Source organism: Glycine soja, chromosome 14 (assembly GCF_004193775.1).
Source record: "Glycine soja cultivar W05 chromosome 14, ASM419377v2, whole genome shotgun sequence".
Classification (NCBI taxonomy): Eukaryota; Viridiplantae; Streptophyta; class Magnoliopsida; order Fabales; family Fabaceae; genus Glycine; species Glycine soja.
This window is the reverse complement of record NC_041015.1, coordinates 47,385,472-47,412,415: the sequence shown is the minus strand read 5'-3', so window position 1 is coordinate 47,412,415 and position 26,944 is coordinate 47,385,472. Positions and strand designations below refer to the sequence as shown.

At 31.4% G+C, this 26,944-nt stretch overlaps 2 protein-coding genes and 1 pseudogene across 2 annotated transcripts; 1 reads left to right on the top strand and 2 right to left on the bottom strand.

Moving 5' to 3' along the window:
- The first annotated feature begins 215 nt into the window (after positions 1–215).
- LOC114384922 (glutamyl-tRNA reductase 1, chloroplastic-like) lies at positions 216–4,247 on the top strand. The gene is made up of 3 exons (XM_028344763.1): positions 216–734; positions 2,014–2,255; positions 2,732–4,247. Exons 1-3 carry the CDS (start codon positions 488–490, stop codon positions 3,857–3,859), a joined length of 1,617 nt encoding a protein of 538 aa, XP_028200564.1. The 5' UTR covers positions 216–487; the 3' UTR covers positions 3,860–4,247.
- Positions 4,248–6,749: 2,502 nt separating this feature from the next.
- LOC114384156 lies at positions 6,750–11,129 on the bottom strand (annotated as a pseudogene).
- A 5,573-nt stretch (positions 11,130–16,702) lies between these two features.
- Positions 16,703–19,329, bottom strand: LOC114385423 (E3 ubiquitin-protein ligase WAV3-like). The gene is made up of 2 exons (XM_028345497.1): positions 18,870–19,329; positions 16,703–18,769 (listed from the first exon to the last, which is right to left on the bottom strand). Exons 1-2 carry the CDS (start codon positions 19,188–19,190, stop codon positions 17,069–17,071), a joined length of 2,022 nt encoding a protein of 673 aa, XP_028201298.1. The 5' UTR covers positions 19,191–19,329; the 3' UTR covers positions 16,703–17,068.
- Positions 19,330–26,944: the final 7,615 nt, after the last annotated feature.

Genomic DNA, 26,944 nt, shown 5'->3' with positions numbered 1-26,944 from the left:
TGTAAAAAATATTACATTTCAAAATTTTAAATCACATTGGATTCTAATATTCTAGTACGAGATTATTTTTGCACATCAAGTATCCCTTTCACCGTTTAACGCAAATTAAAAGACCACAACCTTTGATTTGCATGAGGAGAATGGGGTCACATGAGAAATCAAACAAGATAAAAGTGGAAGAAAAAAGAGGGTGAGATTAGTAAGGAGTGTGGATAAAACATGTACTCCACCACCCAATCAGAACTCAGAGAAATCCTACTCTTTCAAATCCGTCCAAATCCTTTTCCTTCCGCCACATCTCTTGCACCATTTCCACATAGGCCCAAACCCAAATCAAAACCAAAACATTCACTAAGAAAGAAAGAAAGAGGTTTTAGTTTTTTAGCTTATGCACACCAACTAACTCCTCCTAACTTCTTTCTCTGGGGTTCTTCTCCATTTCATTGGCTTTCAAAGTCACCAACACAATTCTCCCTTCAAAGTTTCAATGGCTGTTTCAACCAGCTTCTCGGGTGTAAAGTTGGAGGCTTTGTTGCTGAAATGTGGTTCCTCCAATGCTGCCACCACCACCACTCATATATCATGTTTTGGCAAAAACAGAAAGACACTTGTTCAGAGTCAGAGAGGGGCTATTCGTTGTGAGGCTTCCTCTGCTTCTGATGTTGTGGCTGATGCCACCAAGAAAGCTGCTAGTGTCTCTGCTCTTGAGCAGCTTAAGACCTCTGCAGCTGATAGTAAGTAACTAACTCTTTGTTCTTAGCTCAATTTTCAGTTGACACTTCAAAGTTTAAATATCTGTTGAGTTTAATTTCTCTGTAGTGTGAATTTCAAAGTTTACGCAATCAATCAATTAAAAATCATCAGTCTTTTAAGGATGTTAATGTCCACAAATATACCATATATGAAGGTGTCATACCATATATATTAATGTGTAATTAAATGATAGTGTAAAATTTATGCATTTAGTACATAGACTAGTTACTCATCTTTTTTTCTTCACACATTTTTTTTTTGTTTTAACTCTCCGTTTCATTATGGGAAATAGACACTGATTAATCTGAAATCCGATCAGAGACAAATAAAGTCTGACTAAGAATTATTTCTTCAAAGGATTGAATTCAGATACTAGCCAAACAATTCAATCTTAAGTTTAACACATTAATCATTTGTATTCACTTGTTTTCACACATTTGCTTTTAGTATTTATAAAACAAAATTTGATTCATGATTCTTGTCACATCCAAACCTTTTGTTTTTAGTCTTTTAGTTATAAAAAGATAAATGTATTTAAACTAAACCATGTTACTATTATGTGGTTAAACGATAGGGGTGGTTAATCTTTTTTCTCTTAATCTTTTTGCTACCATTAAAACGTTGGTTTTGTTTTCTTTCCTTGACATGAGGGGTTGAATACGATGATGGGAATTAAAATGTTAGTCTTTTCATATTGTAAAAATACCAAAAATAGAAAAGAATGCACATGTTATGGCACCGGTCTAAGCCTTAACAATCTAATGAACGCTATCTCTGTTTCCATCCTCGTTATGGGAATCAAAATGTAGCAGTCTTTTTAATCTCATATTCTATTCTATTTCATTTTAAAAATATATCAAATATAGAATTGAACTCACTAGTTCTTTCCCCTTTCTTTCTTATTGTTCTACAAAAAGTTACTATTGTCTTTATTTTGATGTAATAATTAAGAAACGTAGAATCATCTCAATATTCAAAAACAAATATCAAAAAGAAAAATAAAAAATTAAAAAATAGAACTGTTATCTACTTGTCTTTCTTTGGCTAATTATGTGAAACTTTTAACTTCTGATTAGTTTTATTCAAGTGATTGTAGCTTTCAGAACTTACGATAAAGTACATGACATTTTAATGATTTTTGTTTTCAACAGTAATTTGTAGCTTTCGAATGAAAATATGAAATCAACAACATATCCTTTTTTTATATAGGAATTAAATAGTTTATGCAATTAACTTGATTTAAGTGATTAATTTGAACAGGGTATACAAAGGAAAGGAGCAGCATCATGGTTATTGGACTGAGTGTGCATAGTACACCTGTGGAAATGCGTGAAAAACTTGCCATACCAGAAGCAGAATGGCCAAGAGCCATTGCGGAGCTTTGTAGTCTGAATCATATTGAGGAAGCAGCTGTTCTGAGCACCTGCAACAGAATGGAGATATATGTTGTTGCTCTGTCCAAGCACCGCGGTGTCAAAGAAGTCACTGAATGGATGTCCAAAGTAAGTCTTCTCCCAAGTTTCTTGAGTAAATCCAATTTAATTTAGTCCTTGAAATGATGAAATTACATGTGGCAATCATTTCAGTCATTTATTTTCACTCCCTTTCCACCAACATTAAGGATCAATGAATGATGTTTTTTAAAGTCAGTGACTAAGGTCTTATTTGGATAAACTTCTCATTATGCACTTGTAGGAGAAGATAAGAAGGTAAAACAAATAAAAATTAACTTATGCAAAAGTTAAAATCAGCTTTTGGAGAAGTTAAATGATAAAGCTTTTATCAAAGTTGAAATGCATAGGTTGATTTTAACTTATTGAGAAGTGAATCGAAGTTTTAATAAATTCATGGACTAAAATGTTGGTTTATATAATGTGATGGATTAGTTTAAGGTATTACTACCAAGTTTTTTTTTCCAGATGGGTTTTTCTAGTGCATTTACAGATATTGGACATTCTTGTTCTGTCCTTTTTTGCAGACAAGTGGGATCCCGGTTGCAGACCTTTGCCAGCATCAGTTTCTGCTATACAACAAAGATGCAACACAGCACCTTTTTGAAGTATCTGCTGGTCTTGATTCTCTTGTGTTGGGAGAAGGTCAAATCCTTGCCCAGGTGAAGCAGGTTGTCAAAGTTGGACAAGGAGTGAATGGCTTTGGGAGGAACATTAGTGGACTATTCAAGCATGCAATCACTGTGGGGAAGAGGGTTAGAACTGAGACAAACATTGCTGCTGGTGCAGTTTCTGTTAGCTCAGCAGCTGTTGAACTGGCCCTGATGAAGCTACCTGAAGCCTCACATGCCAATGCAAGGATGCTGGTCATTGGAGCTGGGAAAATGGGAAAGCTTGTGATCAAGCATTTGGTGGCAAAAGGGTGCACAAAGATGGTGGTTGTCAATAGAAGTCAGGAGAGAGTTACTGCGATCCACGAAGAAATCAAGGATGTTGAGATAATCTACAAGCCACTCTCGGAGATGCTCACATGTATTGGTGAGGCAGATGTGGTTTTCACCAGCACAGCATCAGAGAATCCATTGTTCTTGAAGGATGATGTCAAGGACCTTCCTCCTGCCACCAATGAAGTTGGTGGCCGTCGCCTGTTCGTCGATATTTCTGTTCCTAGAAATGTTGGATCATGTCTCTCAGACCTTGAGTCTGTGAGAGTGTACAATGTTGATGACCTTAAGGAGGTTGTGGCAGCCAACAAAGAGGATAGGCTAAGAAAAGCTATGGAGGCTCAAGCAATCATTGGTGAAGAATCAAAACAATTTGAGGCTTGGAGGGACTCATTGGAAACTGTCCCTACCATTAAAAAGTTGAGGGCATATGCTGAAAGAATAAGGTTGGCTGAGCTTGAGAAGTGCCTAGGTAAGATGGGTGATGATATCAACAAGAAGACACAAAGAGCTGTGGATGATCTTAGCAGGGGTATAGTGAATAAGTTGCTTCATGGGCCAATGCAACACTTGAGGTGTGATGGCAGTGACAGCAGGACTCTAAGTGAGACCCTTGAGAACATGCATGCTTTGAATAGAATGTTCAACCTTGAGACTGAAATATCTGTTTTGGAGCAGAAGATTCGAGCCAAGGTGGAGCAAAAGCCATAGTGTGAGAGATCTAGTACCAATTTTTCATTCATAACACTCATTTATTTACTCTATTTAGGCTTAAGAATCATGCAATCTTTGATTGAATGATTGAAACAGTAAAAGTCCCCAAGAACTTCAATTGATTAGTGGTGTCTCAGTGTCTACTTGGCCTAACTCCTGTGTTGAACTTTTATGTCGGGTGTTTCCAAGGTTTTCTTCCATAGTCGTTTGCCTCTATGCCTAAAATTTGTTTATTATTATATGCAAAATAGAGGTGTTATGTACAATGTACTATACTATTATGGTGAGCTTTGTATCTATCACGAATAATCTATGCCCAAAATGAGTCTCCTGTTAATAATCTTCTGAGTTTCTATACAAACCGAGATTGATTTTTATTGTTCTTTATGCTAGTTTTTTCACAGCTCTGGCTTGGCTAAGATTAATCTTAAGACCAACTTCTCATTTTTCTTCTTGAGTATTTTTCTTTGCATTTGATATACTTAAGTGTGATCATATGAGAATTGTTAAGAGCATCATAGTGCATTTTTTCTTCACCTTCTGACATGGACTCGTAAGATTTAGATGAACTACAATCAGAGTTGTAAAAAGAGTTTACCTCATGGTGTTTCATCTATGTTAGCCATCAAATAGATGTTTGACTTCTTATCATCATCCTAGCTACTGTTGTTTCTCTCTAGATCTTCCCATGTGTAAAAGACTATTCTTATTTTTCTTTTAGTGCCATCTTTTCTTGAGTTTTGGACATTTTACCTACATATGTCCAGGCCTCTTTACACTCGAAGTAGACAATATCATTGCTTTCATCCTTTGAGGCATTCTTGAATCCGTCCTTCTTTTTCGAAAAATGTATGTACTTACCTTTTTTCAATATATTTTTGAACTTTCTTGACATGAGAGAAATTAATCTTATTGTGTGTTGAACCACTTGGGCATTCGTCTGAGCTTTCTGATTCTCCAATATGAGCCTTTAAGGCTTTTGGCATAGTTTTTTGGGTTCTTATGACTAGATTCACTAATATTAAAAGCCAAAGGGTCTTTTGTTTTGATCTTGTTATTCTTTTGAAGATGGGTTTCATGAACTTTGAGGTGCCAATTAGCATTTCATCCAACATTTGGGTTTTTGTATTGCAAGATTCTAAAATAGTTGTTCTTTTTTTATGAATGTTTTGATTTGACATGTTCTAATTTAAGAATAAAGTTTAATTATACATTGATTTCCTATAGTTATCATACATCTTTTTAGTTTGTATAGTTAATAAGTGAATTTTTTTAGTTCATAAAGTTTATATGTAGTTAAAAAAATTTTAACTAACGGAATTAAAAAATCTTAATATAAATCTTTTTGAAATTAAAATGTAAATTCCAAGAATTAAAATATTCACTTATTAAACTTCAGGAACTAAAAAATCTACTTATTAACTATATGAATTAAAAAAGATAAATTTAAAAATTATAAAAACTAAATGAGTAATTAAATTTCATAATAATAAGATCTATGATGCTTGATCATAGGTTTGATTGAATTTCAATTCCTAAATTAATTTGGTGCTTTGTATGATGCTATTTATCTAACTCAAATTGATTATATTTTGAATGCTTATTTTAGTAGGGGGGAAATTGAAATTAATGGATGCTTAATTAGTAAAGTTTTAGGATCAAGCAAGAATTAGAATCAATTTTTTAGAAATCATTGATAGAAGACTCAATTAAAAATCCTAACCATTGGATTGTTAGATATCTCTTTCTAAGGTTCTTAATTGGCTACAGTACAAAAAATCCTTGTGAGATGACTGAAGCTGTATTGTCTTATACCACAAATAATTCTTATTTTTAATCCATGTATAGTTATGGTTCAGTGTCCTTTCTGAATAAAGCACTTTCCCTTTTACATGTCGGGCAGATCATTTATATATAGAAGAAACATATAATAATTGTCCAATGACTATCAAAACAAAACTAAAATTCTTTTCAACCACTTAAAAAAGTAATTGTCATTAAACTAGAAGATCAATCTTATTTTTTAGATAAAATTGAACTAATCTCTCTGAAGGTCTACTTAAATGAAACTCAAACCCCTCTAGTTGGTAAAAAACACACACATTCCCCTAAAATAACATCAAAGAAAAATCCCTTTTAAATTATGATATTCCTCTTCCTCTTCAAAAAAAAAAAAAAAACTGAAAATACTCATTTAAAAGAGCAATGAGAAACATAAAGAAAGAACAAACATTTCACTAAGAATACATAGCATAATTGTTGACAATATGAAAGCATATAGTATTCCTTTATCTCTATGTTAAAGATTACGTTTTTGTAAATATGACTAAATTATGTGTATGTTTTGTGGTGCCCACTTACAGTGAAAGAATCTGTCAAAATATTGTGTCCAAAGCATATATTTAACAAGTTGAAGAATCTGTCACCGCTACACTACTATAAGACTTCGCTAGAAATTTATGTTGATTTATGAGCTTTTTTTTTTTTTTTTATCAGCAACAAGATTCATTCATTCAACTGCACAAGATGTGCAACAGACAAATACAAAATATAGTTTATGATTACACAGAACCAACTACATGTGCCATGATATCACATGCATCCTGCGAAAGAAGGACTCTAACAATCTACACAACAACGAAAATTCCACCATTCAGTAACAATAATGATTGCATCTTTCCCTATACCCATTATGTTCACTTTAATTAACTGTCAACAAAACACTAGCCAGAAGGAAGATGTTATCAAAGGCCAATCACTGATTTATGCATTCCCAATTACTGGGCTTTTTTACCATCTGGGGACAATTTTTTTCCAAAATTACCAATTGAGAGTGAATTTTGAAAAATTACTGGATCAAGGGTAAGTGGTAGATTTCATATACGACTTTGTCATTGAATTCAAACTCAATTTTATGACTTTTGAACTTTTATTCTTTTTATATTTTTTCCAAACAGAAGTCGTAATTAGTCTTACTACTTGCTCATTGTTTCAACTTTTTTTTTTAAGAAATTGTAAGTAGATTTATGACTTATGAATTTTCATCCTTTTAGAGACAGGTGGAAAGACTTACGGGTAGACAGTTCCTCACAATGCAAGTTATATCAACACCACCAACAGAATCACCTCTCACTCGCACAGCATCAATTGCAGATATCATCTTCTCTGCATACTCAGGGTCTGGACATCGAACAATGTTACTCTCAATCTGGAAATTTTCCAAAAAGAAAAAGGGTTAACCAGGAATTTGGCTTCAGAATTGCAAGAAAAAAAATAATGATAATAACATCAATAGACAGTATGCTCAATATAAGTTATAACAATAATTAGTCAATTTGGAATATTGTATATTGCATTGTAAATGTCTGAACAGGACAGCATGATGGCACCGTTTCAATAAAAGAAATAATAAGGTATTCACACATTTAAATCAACATTAGTTACTTAGTTTCCTTGCAAGTGTGTAACAAATTGGATGGGGCACAATATTATTCTAGGCAAAGTTAGCAGCAAATAGACAATTATTTGGTCAATAAACAGAAGTCTAGTGCAGATTAAATTCATAAAATATTATAATTAAATGCATTGGACATGTTCCATGATAATGAAAATTTATCCATTTTATATGAATGTTGCCCCCCTTTACTATCAATAACTCTTCATCAGTTAAAATAAATAGATTTTGACATGTTTATTCATGCACTAAATATACATTCTGTAATATGTAAAAATTGTAAGATCGAATTTAAGTGAAGAATATAGATGCATATGTACGTTGGCCTGAAATTCAGCGTTGTGCCTGAATGCCCAGGGGAGAACGTTGGGCATGGATGGTAAAGTATTCATCACTCATTTCCTTAGTAATGACAAAAGTCCTTTCCTAAGTAATATTCGTTGGAAGTTTCAGTTTAGGATTGCTATGAGATTTTTTTTGGCAAAAATCACCAGTGTTAACGTGAGAGTAGCATTTAAACAAATGTATTTGGAGAAATAAATTTTAGTTTTAGAAACGAGCGTTACGTAATAAGGTATGTGAGAGAAGTAATGTGTCTGGTTATAATCAAACAAGAAGAGAGTTGCAAGTGTAATTTGCAAAATGCATTCCATTGCCAATAAGTGACCTAGATCAAAACTTTTGTTAGTTAGTGATATCCAAAATCCATTAAAGAAAACATTAGAAAATAGCACAGATAGTCATCTCCATGTTTAGAATACATGAAATTCACTTCAAACAGCTTTACAAAGGAACCACTGTGCTGCTTGTGCATACATAAATATGAATGTTATCGTTAATACCTGATCAAGAGTCAAGAGTGTCATGATCAATAAGGTCCTCAGGAAGAAATATCTTGTGAACTTGAGAGACATAGGCAAGAATCTGAAAAATAAGAGACCTTTAGCTAGGATCTTTCTTGAGGAATTTGCAAATAAAAACACGTTACATGTACATATATTAGCATTATTATATCTATATCAAACACGCATTGGTGAATGAAGATTTCCATTTTGCTAAAAAGGAAAGAGAGAAAAAATCAAATCAGATAGAGAGAAATCTGGTAAAATTAGCCTCTGACAAGTGTACAAGCTGACCTTATATATGATCAGTAGGGATAGAATGTCTACCCAGTGATCAATGCATTTCATGCTAGTCTTTAGAAGTTTATCTCTTAGGGAAATGTTTCTTTTAAATCATCATACTCTATAAGTACATTCGCACTCAATGCACATTACTTAAGATCAGTATGCATTGGATGCCAACCCAACTGCAATTCACACTAGTCATTGGTAGTTTATTTCATAAGGTAATATTTCTTAATCATTGTTTCATTAAGTTTAGGTGACAACTGCAACCTAGTGAAAACTTTCCCTTCTTCATCCTTAATGCATTGTACTTGATCCAAATCCCTTGTCTTCTTTTCTCTATATTTTGCAAGCTTATATCTTTCGTTCTCCATTCTTTGTCCCTAAGTCCTTGTACAACTCTTCATATGCTTTGAACCGTGCTTCACTTACCACTTTTCTTGTCTCGTTCTTAGCATTTTGATACCTTGATCAATTTTCAGCAATGTTGCACCTATCTCTCTTGTTTTTAACCTTTTCTTGAACCTTTTCATACCACCACCAAGATTCCTTACCTTTTAACCCAAAACCTTTTGATTCACCCAAGATTGCTTTGGCAACTTTCCTTATCTTCTTGGCCGGTTATAACAAAAAAACAAAAACAGAAAATACTACAAAAAAGAATAATAAACTAAACTCATAAGACAAGTAACACACCTCAGTTCTAGAAAAGACTTTTAAGGATTTTCTTAGCAACAGCACCAGAAGCAACCCTTCCAATTGTTTCTCTTGCAGAAGATCTACCACCACCCTTAAACATAAGAAAATTCAGATGTATGAGCATAATACATATACATATCACATTGAATAAAAATGTTAGACTCATTACACTAAAATAGTCAATACCTGAACTGATCTGAGACCATACTTCATGTCATAAGTAGAATCTGCATGGGAAGGCCGATAAGCTACTGCCATCTCACTATAGTCCTGAAAATGTTTCCCAGAGTACAATATTTTATCAGCATCCCTAAATTAAGATAATGGTTGCTTGTCATAAACAAGCTCTAGCATTACATTAGATACTCACATGTCCTCTTTGATCAGTATTGGATACAAATACATTAATCGGAGTTCCAGTAGTAATTCCTGCAATTAACAGATTATGCTTCAAATCTTTTTCAAGAAAGGTATAATTTAATAGCTAATAATAGTCGGAAGTAATATTGACCTTCAGAAACTCCTGAAAGTATTTTACACGTATGAGTCTCCTTTCTAGGAGTTGTAATTCGGCTCTGACCTGGTCTCCTATACATCATCAGAACTCCACAGTTTTCTTTGAAAACATGTTGCATTAGAAGCAATCGTCATCTATCTATCATTCATAGAATCATAAATGTCATATTCCCTTACTAGCAAGTAGTTCACTGAAGAAGATAAAGAGATGATTTCAGAGGTAAGTACCTTCTGTCAAGATCAACTTGCATTGTCAGCTTCAGAGAGAGGAAGGCGAGAAGAACATCCATCAATAATACAAACAACCAACACCTCCTTCATGAGATTCTCCCTATGTCGTAACACAAAAATGATTTCCATAGGTACTTCCAGTCGCCTGTATCACTGTAATATGTCAATTCTTAACATGTAATAATGTAATTGGCTATTTCCTTCAATTCAATGACATTAATTTTGTTTATCAATTATCATAGACTGCAATCCTACTTATTGAATTTGAAAAAAGCTATAACCGTAGTAGTTTCTGAAAATTTTCAATTCCTACCACAAACATGTTTTTCAGAAAGTTAAGGTTAGGAGGCAGCATCAGAAATAGCAGCCCCGAGTCCGTGACTAAAGGAATGCAGCAACGCAAACGATGGTGATTTAGGAAACGTGACTTAACATGATATACGAACTTTGTTTCAGAAATTCTTAAACGAATTACATAATAACAATGTCACAATGCATTCCTTAAACAAAGAAGAACACCAATTCAGCGAATGATTTGAAGCATTTAGCTGAGAAATTCGATTCAGAGTAATCGCGTAAAAACAATAATTCACATATATGCGACGAAGAATAAACAATTGAAAATGAAGGTATTAACGGACTAATGGAGTCTCTTGGGAAGGTGAGGAGGGAGGGAGAGTCGGAGGTAGCCGGGGGAGAGGGATCAGAGATCGGAATTCAAGTTTGGTTGTTGAGTTTAGCGGGAAAGAAAGAAAGGAGAGGTTGGTGGTAATCACTGTAAATCTTTTTTACATAAGTATCCTTCTCGGTTTACCTCGACCGAGGAGGACTTCAAGCTTTGTGAGGCTTATGCACTTTAGGCTGAAGGACTTCAATCTTTTTTATATAAGTATTCTTTGGTTTTGATTTCTTTAGTGTCTTTTTTGATGTTGTTCCTATACTGTCTCATTACAATAATAATGCACGGCTGTATTAATATTTAATAGTGACATGGTGACATTTAATTTTAAAAATCATGAAAACTATATGATTTTAATGGAACAACATAGGAAGAAACAACAGGAAGTCAAATCTGTATTCTTTCTAATCATATGATATGTTAACGGTAGAGGACTTTAAGTCTCGTCGCACTTATACATTCGAGACTGAAAGATTATGCACCCTTTCCGGCCAGTTGTATGTCAATAAGGACAATCCCATCTGGTTGTTTGGAGATCGACTTATATTTCACCTCAGACATCTATTTTTAGTTGGTGTTCATCGATATTATTGTTGTACCATGTTTATAACCCCTCTAAGATCCTAATGATCATAAAAAAAGTGTCATTAGGAGATATCCTTAATATCAAAATAAATGGATAATTAAAGTAAAGAAAACCGTCACTAAGAAGGGAATTTGTCAATCAGAACCCCTCAGTTTAAAAAGACATAATACATTTTTTAAAGTCTCAATTGAATGAATGTTTTTGTATTAGGTCTCATGTGAGACTCAATTACAAAAATAATATATAACAAATTGATTAACCCCATCTTTTCAAATTATATATATATATATATATATATATATATATATATAAAGAATTATTATTTTAAGTAATTGTTTTTTATTTTGATATTTTTTTAGGTCATTTTATCCTTAATAATATTAAGGTAGAATTAACCATCTTTTATCTTTATTTTTTTGAATTCTTTTCTCCGTCACTTCTTTCCAGGTAGTCAATCTCTACCATGTTATATAGTTACTCTCTATAACCCCTCTCATGTAACTGCACATTTTCGACCATGGTCCTTCATGTTGATTTTTCTAATCCATTTGGTGGATCGTCACATACTCCACGAATTAGAAGATACAGAATTCTGCGACTCTAAGTCTAAACTACTTCGTTGTTTCCGCTAGAGTAAAATAATAGTAAAGAACTTGAATGAATTAAATGCTTATTCAATTACATTACACGTTTGTAAAATTTAAATTTAAAATAATTTTCTTTTTGCGATTGCCTATAACTAAATGAAAATATTACCAGATTACAATTTTCAATTTTTATGGGTATGATTTTGTTCTTGATTTGAAATGTTATACTCAAATAAATATCCTAGTTAGATTTGAATATAATTATCAATAATCGATAATTCAATAGTAAAAATAAAAAAAAAAACCTCCCTTTTGTTGTGAAGGACGATGGGGCTCTATCCATAAGCACCTATAGAATAGAAAAATATGTGAGTATATAAGCAAGTCCTATAAAAAATAGGAAGTTTTTTTCTTAATAAAATAATAACATTATGAATCACATTTTGATTTAACATATCCATCTCCACTTTGTTAAATTTAATCTTTATTAGTATTTGTTTTCTTTGAGTTTCTTCTTGATAAATATTATAAAATAAGTTGGTAACCATATTATTCATATTTTAACAACCTCCAATTCGAAAGATCAATAAAAAAAAAACACAAGAAAAAATTGTGAATGAAAAAATTGAATTTCTAAAAATTGATTATATATTATTATCCAATTGCTGACAATCAAATCTTTCTAATTTATTATAATTTTTTAATATGCGTTTTTCAAATTAGTATATTAGTATATATACGGTCTTGATTTGTACACATTGAAGTTTACATACGCATTGTATATATTTTCCTAAAATTTCATAAAGGCTAAATAATTGCAAAAAAATGATTAACTAATTAAAATTTTGATTATAAAACTAACTAGTTGTTGCTTCAAGTGGTATTAGACTCGATCTCTTTAAAATTAGTGATAAAAAAATCAATAGATATATCATACCAAAAAAACACACCAACAAATGTTGTTTAATATATTTTAAGACATCATACATTAATCTTTAATATATTTGGTTTTCTTTTTTATAAATCTTATCAAGATTTTATAGTTAAATGATTTTTTAATTTGAATATAAAATATATTAATTTTAATCTTTCATTTTAATTTAATGGTTAAGATTAGTCATTATCATTCTAATATATATATATATATATATATATATATATATATATATATATAATTTTAATACAATTTTTAATCATGACCATTATAGTTTAGTCAATTTAGTTTAATAACACCTTTAAAAAACAATAATAATAATTTTAATTAAAATATATACTAATAGTCAGAGATGTTAATGCCTAGTAAACAAAATAAAATACCATTTATATTTATTTTTTGTTTGATAGAAAAGAAATGAATATATATATATATATATATATATATATATATATATATAGAGAGAGAGAGAGAGAGAGAGAGAGAGAGAGAGAGTCGACTTGTTGTAAACAAAAAAAAAAAAAATCTTGTCTTCAACTTAAGTGAAATTTTAAACTTTTTTCTCTTTACTAACTTTCTCTCCTTCATATCAAACAAAGCATAAATTTAAGGGAATAAGCATGCATATTCAAAGTTTTAAAGACAAAACTTACCAAGAAAACAAGGTCATGTCCATTGAGAAGAGGTTGTGTTGAATGAAAAACCAGCTTGAACGGAACTTTAAATTACTAGCTACCTTCTATATCAACTTGCTTTATGTTTTATTTTTTAAGAGAACTTGCTTTATGTTACTATTATCCATTTCATGCATGGATAATATTATAACTTTTAATACTAAACTTAATTTTAAATTAATAAAAAATTATTAAATGCTAAGAGTTTTTAATTAATTTATTTTTAAAAGAAAGATTTTAATTAGTATAAAAATTAGGGGAGACAAATACAAAACTTTGATTAATATAATATGAAGAAAATTAACAACGATCCCCGTAGGCTACCACATTCATGAATTGATCTTTCTTATCAGATCCATTTCAAGCATGGAAAATCATTTCAATTATTTTATACAACTAAACTGAATATATATATATATATATATATATATATATATTAATTTTCTTCTACCATAAAAAGTTCATCCAACATTTTGCTTCTTCCTCTTAGTACCACACTTTTTTTAAGAAATTAAGAAAGTTTATGAGAGGATGATAAAACTATAAAGTATACATAATATTTTATTTTTACCATTATTTTCAGATTTAGAAATAGACTCAAATATTCCACAAATGAAAGTTATGGATTAATCCCTCTAAAAAGGAGAATAACCGTCAAGAGATAACTACTGAACCTAAAAGTCCTACTCTAGTTATTGAATTTTTTTTATTCGTAATAATTAATGATAAGTACTAAAAATTTATAACAACCTACACACATATTTTAGCCAATCGAGTTAGATTTTTTCACTAAAATGTCTAAATTACTAATTACTTATATCATATGTTAAGTCTAATTTATGTCAAATGTTAAGTCTAATTTATTTTGAGCATGAAAAAAACTGGCAACCACTCAGACTTAGGGCAATTAGAGTACTTTCGCTGAGAGGTAGCCAGCTAGCAGAGGAGAGTGAGTTTTCTCCTTAACACAACAAAAGATAAAATAAAAAAGATAAATATTTATTTTTATCTTTAAAAGTGTAAAATAGTGATAAATTAATTTTTAAATGTTGAAAAATTTAAATTTTCTTTCAAAATATAAAAAAGTATGATAGATTAGTCTTCAGATAATTTAATAATAAATTAATCTTTAAATTTTACAACTTATATAAAATTAATTCTTAAAAATATAACTTATTATTATATTAATCTTCGAATATTATAACTTAATAATAAAATTATTTTTAAAATTAAAAAAATTGTCCAATTTATTATATTTTTAACAAATATAATGATTAAATTTAAATTTTATATCTTTAAAGAATTAATTTATTATCAATTTATTATGCCTTCACACTCAGAAATTTACCCAAGAAAAAATCATAGCAACAACACATGTAGGAGGATGAAGGTAGATATTGATGGATTGGACAACTGAGACACTTGCTGTGCTGGGTTCCACATTTCTAGAAATATGATCCCTCTTATTATCACGATCTAACTTTTCTATATTTAATACCAAAGATTATGGGTGAGTTTATTTGCAGAAAAAGTAAAAAAAAAAACAAATAAATAAATAATAAAGTGATATGAGACATACATTTTTAGAATTTATTTTAATTTAAATATCTTCGTTTTTTATTATTTTTTTTCTTCTCTATGGAATGAATCCTATATATCTTATCTTTGACAGAAGCTGTTCAAAGAGAACGAATTGAATTGAATTATCATGACATAATATATGAGTAATCAAGCATCCCCAAGCTTCGTGTTCTTGGATCATATATCAATCTAAAGCATGTGATTTTTGTGAGTTAGATTGCGGCTTCCCACTTGAGGTACATGACAACAAAAGTCCTACAATGAACCAAAAAGATGGTGTTCAATTTCAATCGCTTTACGCCTTTACCTGAAGAAATATTTGGGTAAGATATAACATACCTAGGGTACATGCTTAAATTGTTCCTTAAAAACACTTTTATCTCTTACAAAGGATATGTGAATTTTGTAAAAGAGTGTATTTCAAATGATAAAATATAATTATAATCATTAGTTAGAGAAACAATAGGTGAGATTTAGATAAAATACATACACAAATAAAATAATAAATTATGAAGTTGTTAAAATTTTAATTATTAACTTAAATCAAATCCTAAAAACAACTTAAATAAACTATTATTACATCTTATATCTTTTTTTCAAGATATTCTATATCCTTTAAAGTATATCTATTTGGTTTTAGAGGAACTATAAGACATTTTAAAGTATATTATAGTTGTTTTATCTATTAGGTGAAAGGATGAAAATAAATCTTACATAGTTTTATCTATAAAAAAATCTTACATAATTATTCGGTGACTTTCTTATTAAGAAGTTAAATTGAGATAAATAGATTTTTTAAGGAAGTAAAAGACTTGATTTTGGTACATGTTTGGAATCAATTTATAGCATTTTATGTGAGTGAATTCATGTTTAATTCAAGTATAGTTAAGTAGTTTTTGCTAAAAATTTTGTTATATGTAAAAAGGATAAGATATGATTTATGTTTTAATTTTTTCTAAACGCACTTATAACATATTTGGATTTCTATCCACACAACTTAGATGTGAATGACAAAAATAATTTTAATTGTTTTTAGTACATCTTAACATAATGTTAATCCAAACACACATTTAATAACAAGGATCAATTATTCTCTTTCCACCTTTAACAATCAAACTACACATAAACTACTTGTGATTTGATTGAACATGATTCACCCCTCTAAAATCGCATGTTAAACTCGCACTGTTGTAGGGGAATTTTGTTTCCCAAAGATAAAAAGAACCGTTTCCCCTATTACCATAGCTAGCAAAGACATAGTATGTCTCTAATGATTTAATCGCAAAACGGGAAGATAAGATATTTAAATAAAAGATTGGAAAGGCATCCATTTATTATTATTATTATTCAATGTAATCATTTGTTCATAATTACTCGTCCAACCCACTCTATGTTATGTGCTGTCCTCTGCCATATCATTCAAGCAAAAAATCATTTTAAGCTTTTTACTCGCGTTTCTGGTCCGATCCTTAATCATTAGCCCCACGTATTACCCACTAGACAAAATGTTCAACTCTCCAATTCAAAAGCCAAACTTATTACTACGATTTACTACTATAATAATTAAAAAAAAAAGGGGGAAGAACAGAAAACATTATTTAATTTGTTGCAACATTTACAATTTTGTCATTCATATTTCATACCGTAAAATCTCCACCCTAAAATCAACATGCCGACATCTGAGTGTTGCTAGTTTGAGAGTTTCTGGGTTTATGCATCGTTTGAATTCTGATATTCAGAAGGGATTGGCTGAAATTCAAAAACACAAGACAAAGGCAAATAAATCCAATCAGTTTTCATGCCTTCCCATAAGGAAATATAAACTGTACAAGTAAGATAATTAAAATCCATTAATTAAGATAAACCAAGTACTTTTGTGTTGATCCGTGCAATTAAAAACTCTTAACATAAACTTGCTCTACAGTATTATACACATAACATTCTACACTCTTAATTTCTTCTAGCTAGTAATCTTCCTATGCATGAAGAAAAGAGCACCACCCTCTTCTACCTACTTGTCCCCATTCCATTCAGCACCCTATCTTTTAAGTAGCAACTACACTTCCACACTTTTATTTTATACATTTTCTGGAATCCACATTTTAATTATTTTTTAATGCAAATACAACCAAGCATTATTAAAACCTAGCATTCTCGAAGCCGTGCAAGTCGCTAACTTTGTTCAACGACTTCTTCATCCTAGCCATCTTAGCCAGCTTTTCAGCGGCTCTCCAAGCCGACGTGGGCGTTATAACCTCACCACTCTCATCCACCAACCTCACCTCCCTCTCAACACGTAGCTGCTGCATCCGCCAATTAAGCTCAGTTAGCTCGGCTTCCAAGCCACGCACGTATTCTTCAGCCGAGCCGAACTGAGTCAGAAGCGCCCGAGCCGAAGCGAGCAAATGATGAGCACTCGAAAACTCGTTGTGCTTCGCCAGCCTCCTCGACTCGGCTACAGCTCGGCTCGTTATAAACACATTCCTCAGCCGCTCCACCCTACCGCCACAAATTGGAATACTCTTTGGTGGCACCACCGTAAACGCGTGTTCCGCACCGTATACAAACTCTTGAGACACAGGGTCTTTTTTAACACACCGCACTGTCATCACATGGTGGGTCCCTGATGCTGACGTGGGCACTCTAACCTCCACCAACAACTCCTTCTCCTCTTCAGCGTATAAATCACCAAGCCGAGCTGAGTTTGAGCTCAGCGCAGTGGGTCCCCCACTGCATGAATAAACGGCTCGGATTTCAGCCGGCGCGGAGAAGCCAAGCCGAATTCTTAAATCATGCACCGCCACACTCAATGTCCTGTTAATATATTGTGCAAAATCATCTTCTAACGGTTCGTGTATTAAACCGGTTTTTTTCGTCTCGAACCCAGACGAATGAACCGGAACTTCGATGCAATCGAACCGGATGGAAGAAGACATGTGGCTTAAGAATCTCCGTTGATTTTTGTTGTTGTTCTCGTCGTGACCGTCTGATAAGAGCAAGATCCTAACGAGAGGGTTTCTCTCTCTCCGATCTTCGAGAACCTTAGCGGCTTTCTTCATCGCTTCTTCACCAACGCTGTTTCCATGGTCACACACGAGCCGATCCACGACGCGCCGCGCCGCGCGTTGTCCCTGAGCCGTCATTCTCCTCAGAGGTAACAACCGTTTGGTATTAGCCGAGGAAGCCACGACGGCGAGCCGGTCAGCCGGGCCGAGTGACGATATAACCAAACGCATGGCGCGCTTTAGCATGTGAAACTTCGCGCCGCTCATGCTGTTATTAACGTCAAGCACCGTCACGAGATCCATCGGCTCCCGCCGCCGCCATCTCGGCGGCGACGGCGGAGCCTTCACTCTCAACACCAAAGCACGAGTTTCGTGGCTTTGCGATACTGATATGACCGGGCACTCCGGCATCAGCTTCACTCGAACACTCCTCGAATCACCACCGTTGTTTTGTCGCAACGAGGATTGAGGCTTTGGATCGACGAAAAAGCCAGGGAACTCGGATACGTCGTCGTTTTCTTCATCTTCGGGGATCGGAGCGATTTGTGTGGAGCATGTGAGAGGAGAAGGGAGAGGCTCGTCGTCGTCGTAGGAGGTGACGGAATCGGAACGATGATGATGATGATGACTCGGTTGATTTTGTTTCTCGGTGTGAACGACGGCGTCGTTTTGTAGAAGCGGCACGTCGTTCCACGTGGCGTCGCATACGGGACAGACGTGGATGTGTGCATGGGAAACGACGCAGGGGAAGTGAAACGCGTGACCGCACTCAGCAGTGTAAATGGCCGTTCCCTGCCCTGTCTTCACGCTATTCGAACAGATTCCGCAACTATTCTGTTATTATATATAAGAAATAGTAAATAAATTTGTGTTGTAATGATTAAAAATGAAAAGAAGAATTATGAGTGAGTGAAAATATGAGAAGGTAACTTACTCTAAATTTGAAGCTGTTTCTGAAGAGGGAGAGGTTGAGCTTAGGGGAGAGAGGAGAATTTGGGTTTGACTTATGGGTTTTGGTTTGAAATCTGGGGCTGTCATTTGGTGGTTCTGTGATTGTTGAACTTTTTGGAGTTGAAGAGAGGGGTTGTTGTTGGTGGTGGTGGTGGTGGTGATGGTGCAGTGATGGTGTGGAGAGGAAGCCCAGGCTGACACAGCTTCTGGGGGAAGGAGTAGGACTTAGGGTTCTGTCTTTGGTGCGTATTGGGGAATTATCTGGGTCGCTAGTGCAAAAGGCTCTTCTCCAACCAGTACCCATACTGAGAGATGAAAGGCAAAGGCAAACGGGGAGACTAGTGAGAAGAGAACAAGTACTACACAGTTTGGATTGGCCTTTTCTATGTGAGTACTAAAACTTTTCTTGGCTTTGATCCCTATCCATACCTTTTTATATTGGAAAAATGTTGTCTTCATATCTCACATCTTTTTGGGCTGTATACACTCATCCTAAGGGTACAGAAACAAGAAGAGAAAAATGTGACACGTAGTGTTTTAGTCTAAAAAACAATCACTCAAAGAACAATATGCATGAGAAATTTGGAAAAAATAAAAATAAAAACTAACGATATATTTTAATGTTGCATTTTTATTTATTTATATATATATATATATATATAAAGGTTCCCAAAAGGATGAAAAGGATAGAAACCGAGAAATATTTGTAACCGTGACAAAGCGGGTTAGACATGTTAGACCATCATATTTAACTCATAAAAATGCAGGTGAGTTTGATAATAATTTAATCTATCAACTTGTCTAACTTATTCTATCTAATTCGTCAACCCAACAAATTTAAAGATGAATCAAGGTGAGTTGGTCCATTTCTAATTCGCTTATGACCTTCCAATTCACTATTTTAGACATTTTATCTTTATAATCATTGAGCTTGAGAGGATTGCCCATAATAAAATGAGATGGGTACTTAGTACATGATTCTTTGTGCAAAGTTAAAATTACAAGAGCTAACGCATATTGAAATATTTTTTTTAGCTATTTGGTGAGTCAATTAACTTGCATGCTAACCCACATCATTTTATGGCCCGCCAACTTGCTATTTTACCCTTTGGCGAGTCAACCCACTAACCTACCTTCAAGTGAGATGCGTTATAATTCTTCACTCGTATTTATCATATCACCTATTATGTTCAAATGATACTTATTATTTGTCTCTATTTCTTTTCTTATGATATAGATCATATCACCTATTATGTTTAAATTTTTTTCTCTTTCTCTTTCTTCTCCCTATATAAGTTTAATAGCCGGAGGTGTACATGCATTATATTCTGTTATAATATGCATAAAACTAATATGTTAATATATGTTTTATTAACTATTAATTAAGTTCCTATACTTTAATATCTCATTTCCATATCTTAAAATGTTTTATTAGCTTTATTTTTTTTATCCCAAAAAGATTGACATCTTAGAATATCATAGTTCATTTTTTTTCAAATATGTCCTCATTTAATATCACATTATTAGTAGTGTAAGCATAACAAAATGATAAATACTAACCAATATCTTTAAAGGACTAGTTAAGAAAGTAAAATGAGGAAAAAAAAAGTATAGAATGCAAAAAAAAATGAGATCCCCTGTGATTTTAAAATGCACTCCCACATATATAATTTTCAATAAAATGATTTCATTTTATTTTGGTAACCAGTTCCCTTACATCGCTTGGTTAGAAGAAGCTAAAAAAATTAATGTATTAGACAAAGACAATTATATACATTGATTGCTTTAGGATGAGGTGGAGAGAGGTTAAGTGGAGTCTCTTTAAGCCAAAATTTGACACATAATAAAGAAAAATCTAAAAAATGGTTCCTTGGAGCCTATGTACACTTAAGCTACAAAGAAAAATCTCAAATATACTCTCATTTAATATTACACTATTATTAATACTTTCTGACTTCTAACATATCTTTTTAACTTATTTTTATCATTGATTAAATTTATTAAAATTACAAAACTATAAGTGAAACCTATTACTAAGTAAGAATTTAGACTACTAAATTTTTAAATTTATTCTATTACTAAATAATAAGTTAAACTACTAAAAAACTGTAGTATTTAATAAATTTGAGTTAAGTATTTAAAAAATATGTTTAGAAAATAAATTACTGGTCTATCTTTTCGCTACATAAGATATATCAACATTGATTATCTGTGTAACCAATAGTAACAACTACACTCAACCATGGCTTCGCTAAATGCCGCAAACAACACAAATCACCCCCTTTTTTCTGGAAACTGACAAATATATACATTCATTGGGAGTGGAATTGATCTCAATGTCTTCGATGCAAAAAATTAATTTGAAGATCTGCGGCTAAACCCATTCATCCTTTTGACGTCAGCTATTTGAATCATTACTTGAAATTTTCATTGGACGATTACACATGTTATCAGAGGAGAAAAAAGGCAATAATTAATACATGATGGTGTAGAAACTATAAAATTTATACGCTAACAAAGGGAAGAACCGAAGCACCAAACCCGTCTATAGTGCATGCATAAACATCATCACGTCACGTAGAAGGTTAATCATACAACTAACGACAATACGTTCTTTGAGATACATACTCTTCACCTTGAATTATTTGATATAAGAATAATTATATAGGACCAACAAGCTAATTCCATTGAAATAGTATTAACAAAATTCAAAAAATGCAAATAATTGGTTATGGATCATGGAGTCACATCTAGTCATCCGTGTGCAAGCTAGCTAATTAAAATTAATTAGTGATATCATGGAGGTTCATGAATATGGCTTGGAATGTTAGGTACCAGAATGTGTTCAGGGAGACAATCATAACAGATGGTTTAGCAAAGCATTGGCCTCCAAATATCATGTTTCGATATGTAAATTTTCATGTGTCGATTGCTCTTGGTGCGTGTCTTTGTTAGAGTGTAGGGTTTTCTGATTCGGGCCTTGAGAACCTCTGATTGAAAAATCATATATATTATATAAAAGGTAGACTGAAATTGTAAATATACACGTATATTTACAATTTCAGTATGCCTTTTATATATAACAGACATACTGAAATTAAATTATAAATGTATGTGAAATCATATATATTTACAATTTCACGTATATTATATAAAAGGCAGACTCAAATGTTTAATTGTTGTGGCTTGAAATAACTAGACTAGCCTAATGCATTTCAGTTAACTTTTTTTTCAACATGATTTCAAAATTTGAATTTGTGATCAAGCGATTTATGTGTTGAAAGGGGAAATTGGCCTCTCCGTAGTCTTGGATTCCCAAGTTATTCTAGATAATATTTGGTTAGAAGTGAATTGTAATAAATTTTAGAAAGCTATTGGACTTAAAAGAAAAATGAATTCAAAATAATAAGACAGAAAACAAGTAAATTGGAACAAAAATAGCTGAAAAAAGATAATTGTATTAGTTTTTTATTTTTTGTTGTTGTTTAACGTTTTTTCAAACACATATTTATACAAGAGATAAGAAATAACTAAGATCATGCTTGTCCACATTAGGCCACTAATTGGCTGTCATTTTTATCAATTTTAGCTATTTTACAAAGGTTTCAACTAATGTTATTTTTCACCTGTAATCTCTTAGCTCAATTCTTGCTCCTATCTTTAAGGCATGTTCAATTGAACTTATCTTCCACTAACACTTTCTCTTAAACTACCTATTAGATTGTTCCAAGTTGATGCGTAAAATATGTTGCACAAAGCCAAATGTACCATACGCAGAAATATTGTGGACTTGAAAGTTTAGATATTGTACGCTAGAGACCAATTATATTCCTAAATGATTCAAATTACATAAACTAAATAATTTTGGGAATTTTATCTTGTGTTTGGGATTGTTTACCAATTATGTCAAAAAATATAAATTAAGCTAAACAATAGTACTTTCTAAGAAAGAAATGTATGAATGAAGACAAGCTTGAATTATGAATTCGCATGTACCCATTTTTTCCTAATTTCAATTATAATTAAGAACCCTAAGTTAATGATTAATCGTCAATTGCCTAGTAAAATTTTTGGCATATGGTCAAGGTCTTAAAATACTTTTCCCCCTGAATTAATCCTCAATTAATCATTTGGGATTTAATTTAATGATGAATTACAAAGAGGTTTATAGAAAGAAGATTCATGCCACCAATTTGATCATACAAGTTTTATGAATCTTATCGTTCTACAGGTCAATTAATTTTGAGTAGATGGTCACTAACACCTAATTAACTATGAATCAGAGTGATCAATTCTAATATAAAAGAAAATAATAAAATAATACGATTAACTAAATAACATTAGAGAACTCAATTAAATATGGAATTAGAGTACATGGATACAACTACATTATAATCCGAGCTCAAGGGGTTTAGTCAACCATGATCACAATATAACCAAACATCATACAAAAGCATTGAGAATGAAAGAGATTGAAAATCCTTATCAATTAAGACCCCAAATGTTTTGAGTATAGCTCTAAAACTCAGAAACCCTTGTAAATTTTTGAAAATAAGTAAAAGCTAACCTAAAAATGCCTCCAATTTTCTATTTATATTAATGACAATTAAACAATAGTGTGGAAGTCAGCAAGGGTCGTGTTGAGCACAACATGACCTTCTTCAAAAAGTGATAACGTTGATTATGATTTTTGGCTCTGAAGCAGCATGGGTCATGCTATTAGTAACACGGTTGTGGTTGGATGTGTGCCACTGATGAAGAATTTCTTAAAAAATTAGCATGGTCATGTTGGAATAGCATGACCGGTAAGTATAGCAGGGACCATGCTCTTTAAAAATGCTCAGATCTTTCTCTTTTCTTCTCTCTTTTTGGTTTTTTTTCTCAATTTATTATCTTTCTTGTTCAACTATTCACACTTAACACATACCTATATGCTTTGATAACAAAATAAAGTCAAAATAAGATAAAATAAGACAAAATTTGGGATTCCAGCCCACAATACCATCATCAAGATTTTGTGTTTAGTAAAAAGTGCCTTAGTAAATTGAGAAGAAATTATATTTATACACCATCTTGACTTCAACTCCTAAGGAATGTGAGACTCTAGGATAATGAAACATAACTCATATACACTAATATAAAAGAATTTAAATCATATAAAAGAAAAACTATGAGTTAGAAGAGTAAGATGTAAAGTAACATTTAAATCACGAGTTTAAAAAAAAATTTAGAATATTAAATTAAAAGAATAAAGTGTAACGTAACATTTAAATTATGATATTATTATTATTATTATTATTATTATTATTATTATTATTATTATTATTATTATTATTATTATTATTATTATTATTATTATTATTGAACATTTGATATTTGATTATATATTTTAAGTAATTTAATTATATAAAGTAATAAATAATGGGAAACTTTTTTCTCCTAAATAGTCTGCCAAAAGTAAAATAATATTTTTAAATTTAATTAGTAATTATTTATAAAAAAAATTAGTTTTGGTAGGTGAATTTTGAAATTGTATCATTTAATTTTTCATTAAAATAAGTTTGACAATTTAAATTTTTAATTAAATACATCATTGAATGATAATCATCAATCATTCAATATAAAATACAGTTGTTGCTTGAAACTGTAAGTATAGATGTCATGTTCTGGTAACATTTTTTTTTAGCTTTTTTTCATATAAAATACATTTTTTTATTGATTCACTTAATTTTTTCCAATATTTTTAAGGGACATTAATGATCTCCATAAAAAGTGATTATAATAGAATAATGTATGAGTTATTTTTTATAAATTAAATTTTATTAGGATTTTTATTAGGATTTTGTTCCGTAATTTCATTTGTTTATACAAGTTTGTTTGACTTCATGTAAATAATATTGCCAAAATTAATTTTATATTTATATTAAAAATTAATCACATTCAACTATCTTTTATTATTTTATATTTTTAATATTTTTCATTTATAAATATGTTCTATATCACGGATATTTTAACTAATTTTATTCATTGGTATAAAAAATTAATAAAATTGTTAATATTATTTTTTACATAATAAAAAAAATTCTCATCCAAATTTTATTTGTACATTACACGGTACTATCTAATATATATTAAATGTAGATTTAAAGATATTAATCAATTCTAAGATTTAATTATAAGAATCTAATTAAAATGCTTTAAATTTTAAAAATCTATATACAAATTTAAACTATTATAATTAGATTCTTATAATTAAATCTTAGAACTAATTAATAGCCTGAAATCTTCATTTGATATATACTAGATAGCATTCGTACAATGCCCAACCCAACCTGTGCTTTGACTGTTTATCAAAGAGCAAATAGCTAAACATACATTTGCTCTTTGATCTTTTTTACACCTTTACAGCAATCATGGCACAACTTGGGCTTTGACCGTTTATTAATGAATTTGTTTTGCCTATAAAAAAAATTAAACTACTATGTAAATAAGATAAGATATAAGTGCATTATCATAATTTCTTATCATTCTAAAAAGAAAACAGAGTTTCAATATGTGTGAATATTCAAAATAATTAATTACAGATCGAATCTTCAAAATCAACCAATACTTTCTACAATAATTATACATCAATGTAGGAAAATATCTTTTATATGAGTTTCAGAATCAATTTAAAAAGTAGTTACTTTTTATATCGACTAATTACACATCTCACTTGGAGTTCATGTAGAAAGTAAAAAATAATCCATGTAAAAAATCCTCTTTGTACTAGTAAAATTCAACACAGGCAGTAAAAAAATTCTCAAATAGTTACTTGGGAACAAGACTTAGGTAACATGAGGCTAACTAGAAAAAATATGTTTGTGCAATTCTCTTTTCCTTTATGGCTTTTAATTATATACATTATTTGTGTTTAAATTTAATTTTGTAATTGTCTCCCACTGAACCTATAGAACTATTCATGACTTTCACTTGATTTTGTCATTTGGCTTCAGAACTTAATTCTAATTTGGCGGGCTAACAGAAGTTGATCCTGATTGAAAATTTAACGAATTCAATTATTATTAATCCATCTTAAGAAAGATATAAAATGGACTGAATAGTTAAGAGAAAAGAAAAAAAGAAAAAAAGAAAAAAGAAAATCAGAAGTTCAAACAAAATTAACATTCTAACAACTAACATTCCATCTCAAGGTCATCCTACTTTGATGGCACAAATAATACTTATTAGAAGGAATTTATTCATATAGACCATTGACCACAAGCTTTAGCTGTTGATTTAGAAGGCTCCAACTATTCCACAATATGGTAGATAAAAAGAAGGTGGAGGGTGAAAAGCAAATCAATGACGAAGACATGAAAAATAATGAAACAAAATGCAACAATCAAGAATATGTTGTATCGTGTTGTTATTCTGAAATGATTTGAAAAAAAATTAAATGCAAAACAGTCTAGCAAATTAATGTAGTACTACAAGATAGAAGTGGCTAATGAAGAAACAAGCAAAAGTAAAACACAACAAAAAAAGTGAATCAATACCGATGGAAATATCTTGAACAGTGCTTTAGGATGAGGTGAGGAAAGGGTCAGTGGAGTCCCTTTAAGCCAAAAATTGACACATAATTAATAAAGAAAGATTAATCTCAAATAGTCACACAGAAACTAGAATATCTATTAGCACAAATGTTTTTTTAACTAGTAAATGTTAGATGTTAATACTCTTAATTTTGTTAATAAAAATATTTAAATCTGTGATTTTTATTCCTTTTTTTCTCTTTATTATTAGATCAACCTTATGGACAAATGTTCTTTGAATTGTCTGCACTATTTATATTTCAGTTTTTTCTAATTTTAATTTTATATTTCTCTTTCATCGTATCGTTAGAACTAATTTAACCCTCTTAATTTTACATTTCTCTTTCATCGTATCTTTATAATCACCAAATGAATCAGATCCATATGAGAAGTACTTTTATGGTCCGTTCTTTGGGTGCAGTTTGGAGACCAGCCCTTGGAGGCCCCTCCTCCCCAAACACAGCCTCACACTCCACACGATCAC

Excerpts from the sequence above, each read along its gene's own strand:
- LOC114384922 (XM_028344763.1), top strand. The coding sequence starts at position 488 with ATGGCTGTTTCAACCAGCTTCTCGGGTGTAAAGTTGGAGGCTTTGTTG. Across the intron at positions 735-2,013 it reads TAAGACCTCTGCAGCTGATA|GGTATACAAAGGAAAGGAGC; the intron begins GTAAGTAACTAA and ends TAATTTGAACAG. Across the intron at positions 2,256-2,731 it reads TCACTGAATGGATGTCCAAA|ACAAGTGGGATCCCGGTTGC; the intron begins GTAAGTCTTCTC and ends CCTTTTTTGCAG.
- LOC114385423 (XM_028345497.1), bottom strand. The coding sequence starts at position 19,190 with ATGGGTACTGGTTGGAGAAGAGCCTTTTGCACTAGCGACCCAGATAAT. Across the intron at positions 18,770-18,869 it reads GAAACAGCTTCAAATTTAGA|AATAGTTGCGGAATCTGTTC; the intron begins GTAAGTTACCTT and ends ATATAATAACAG.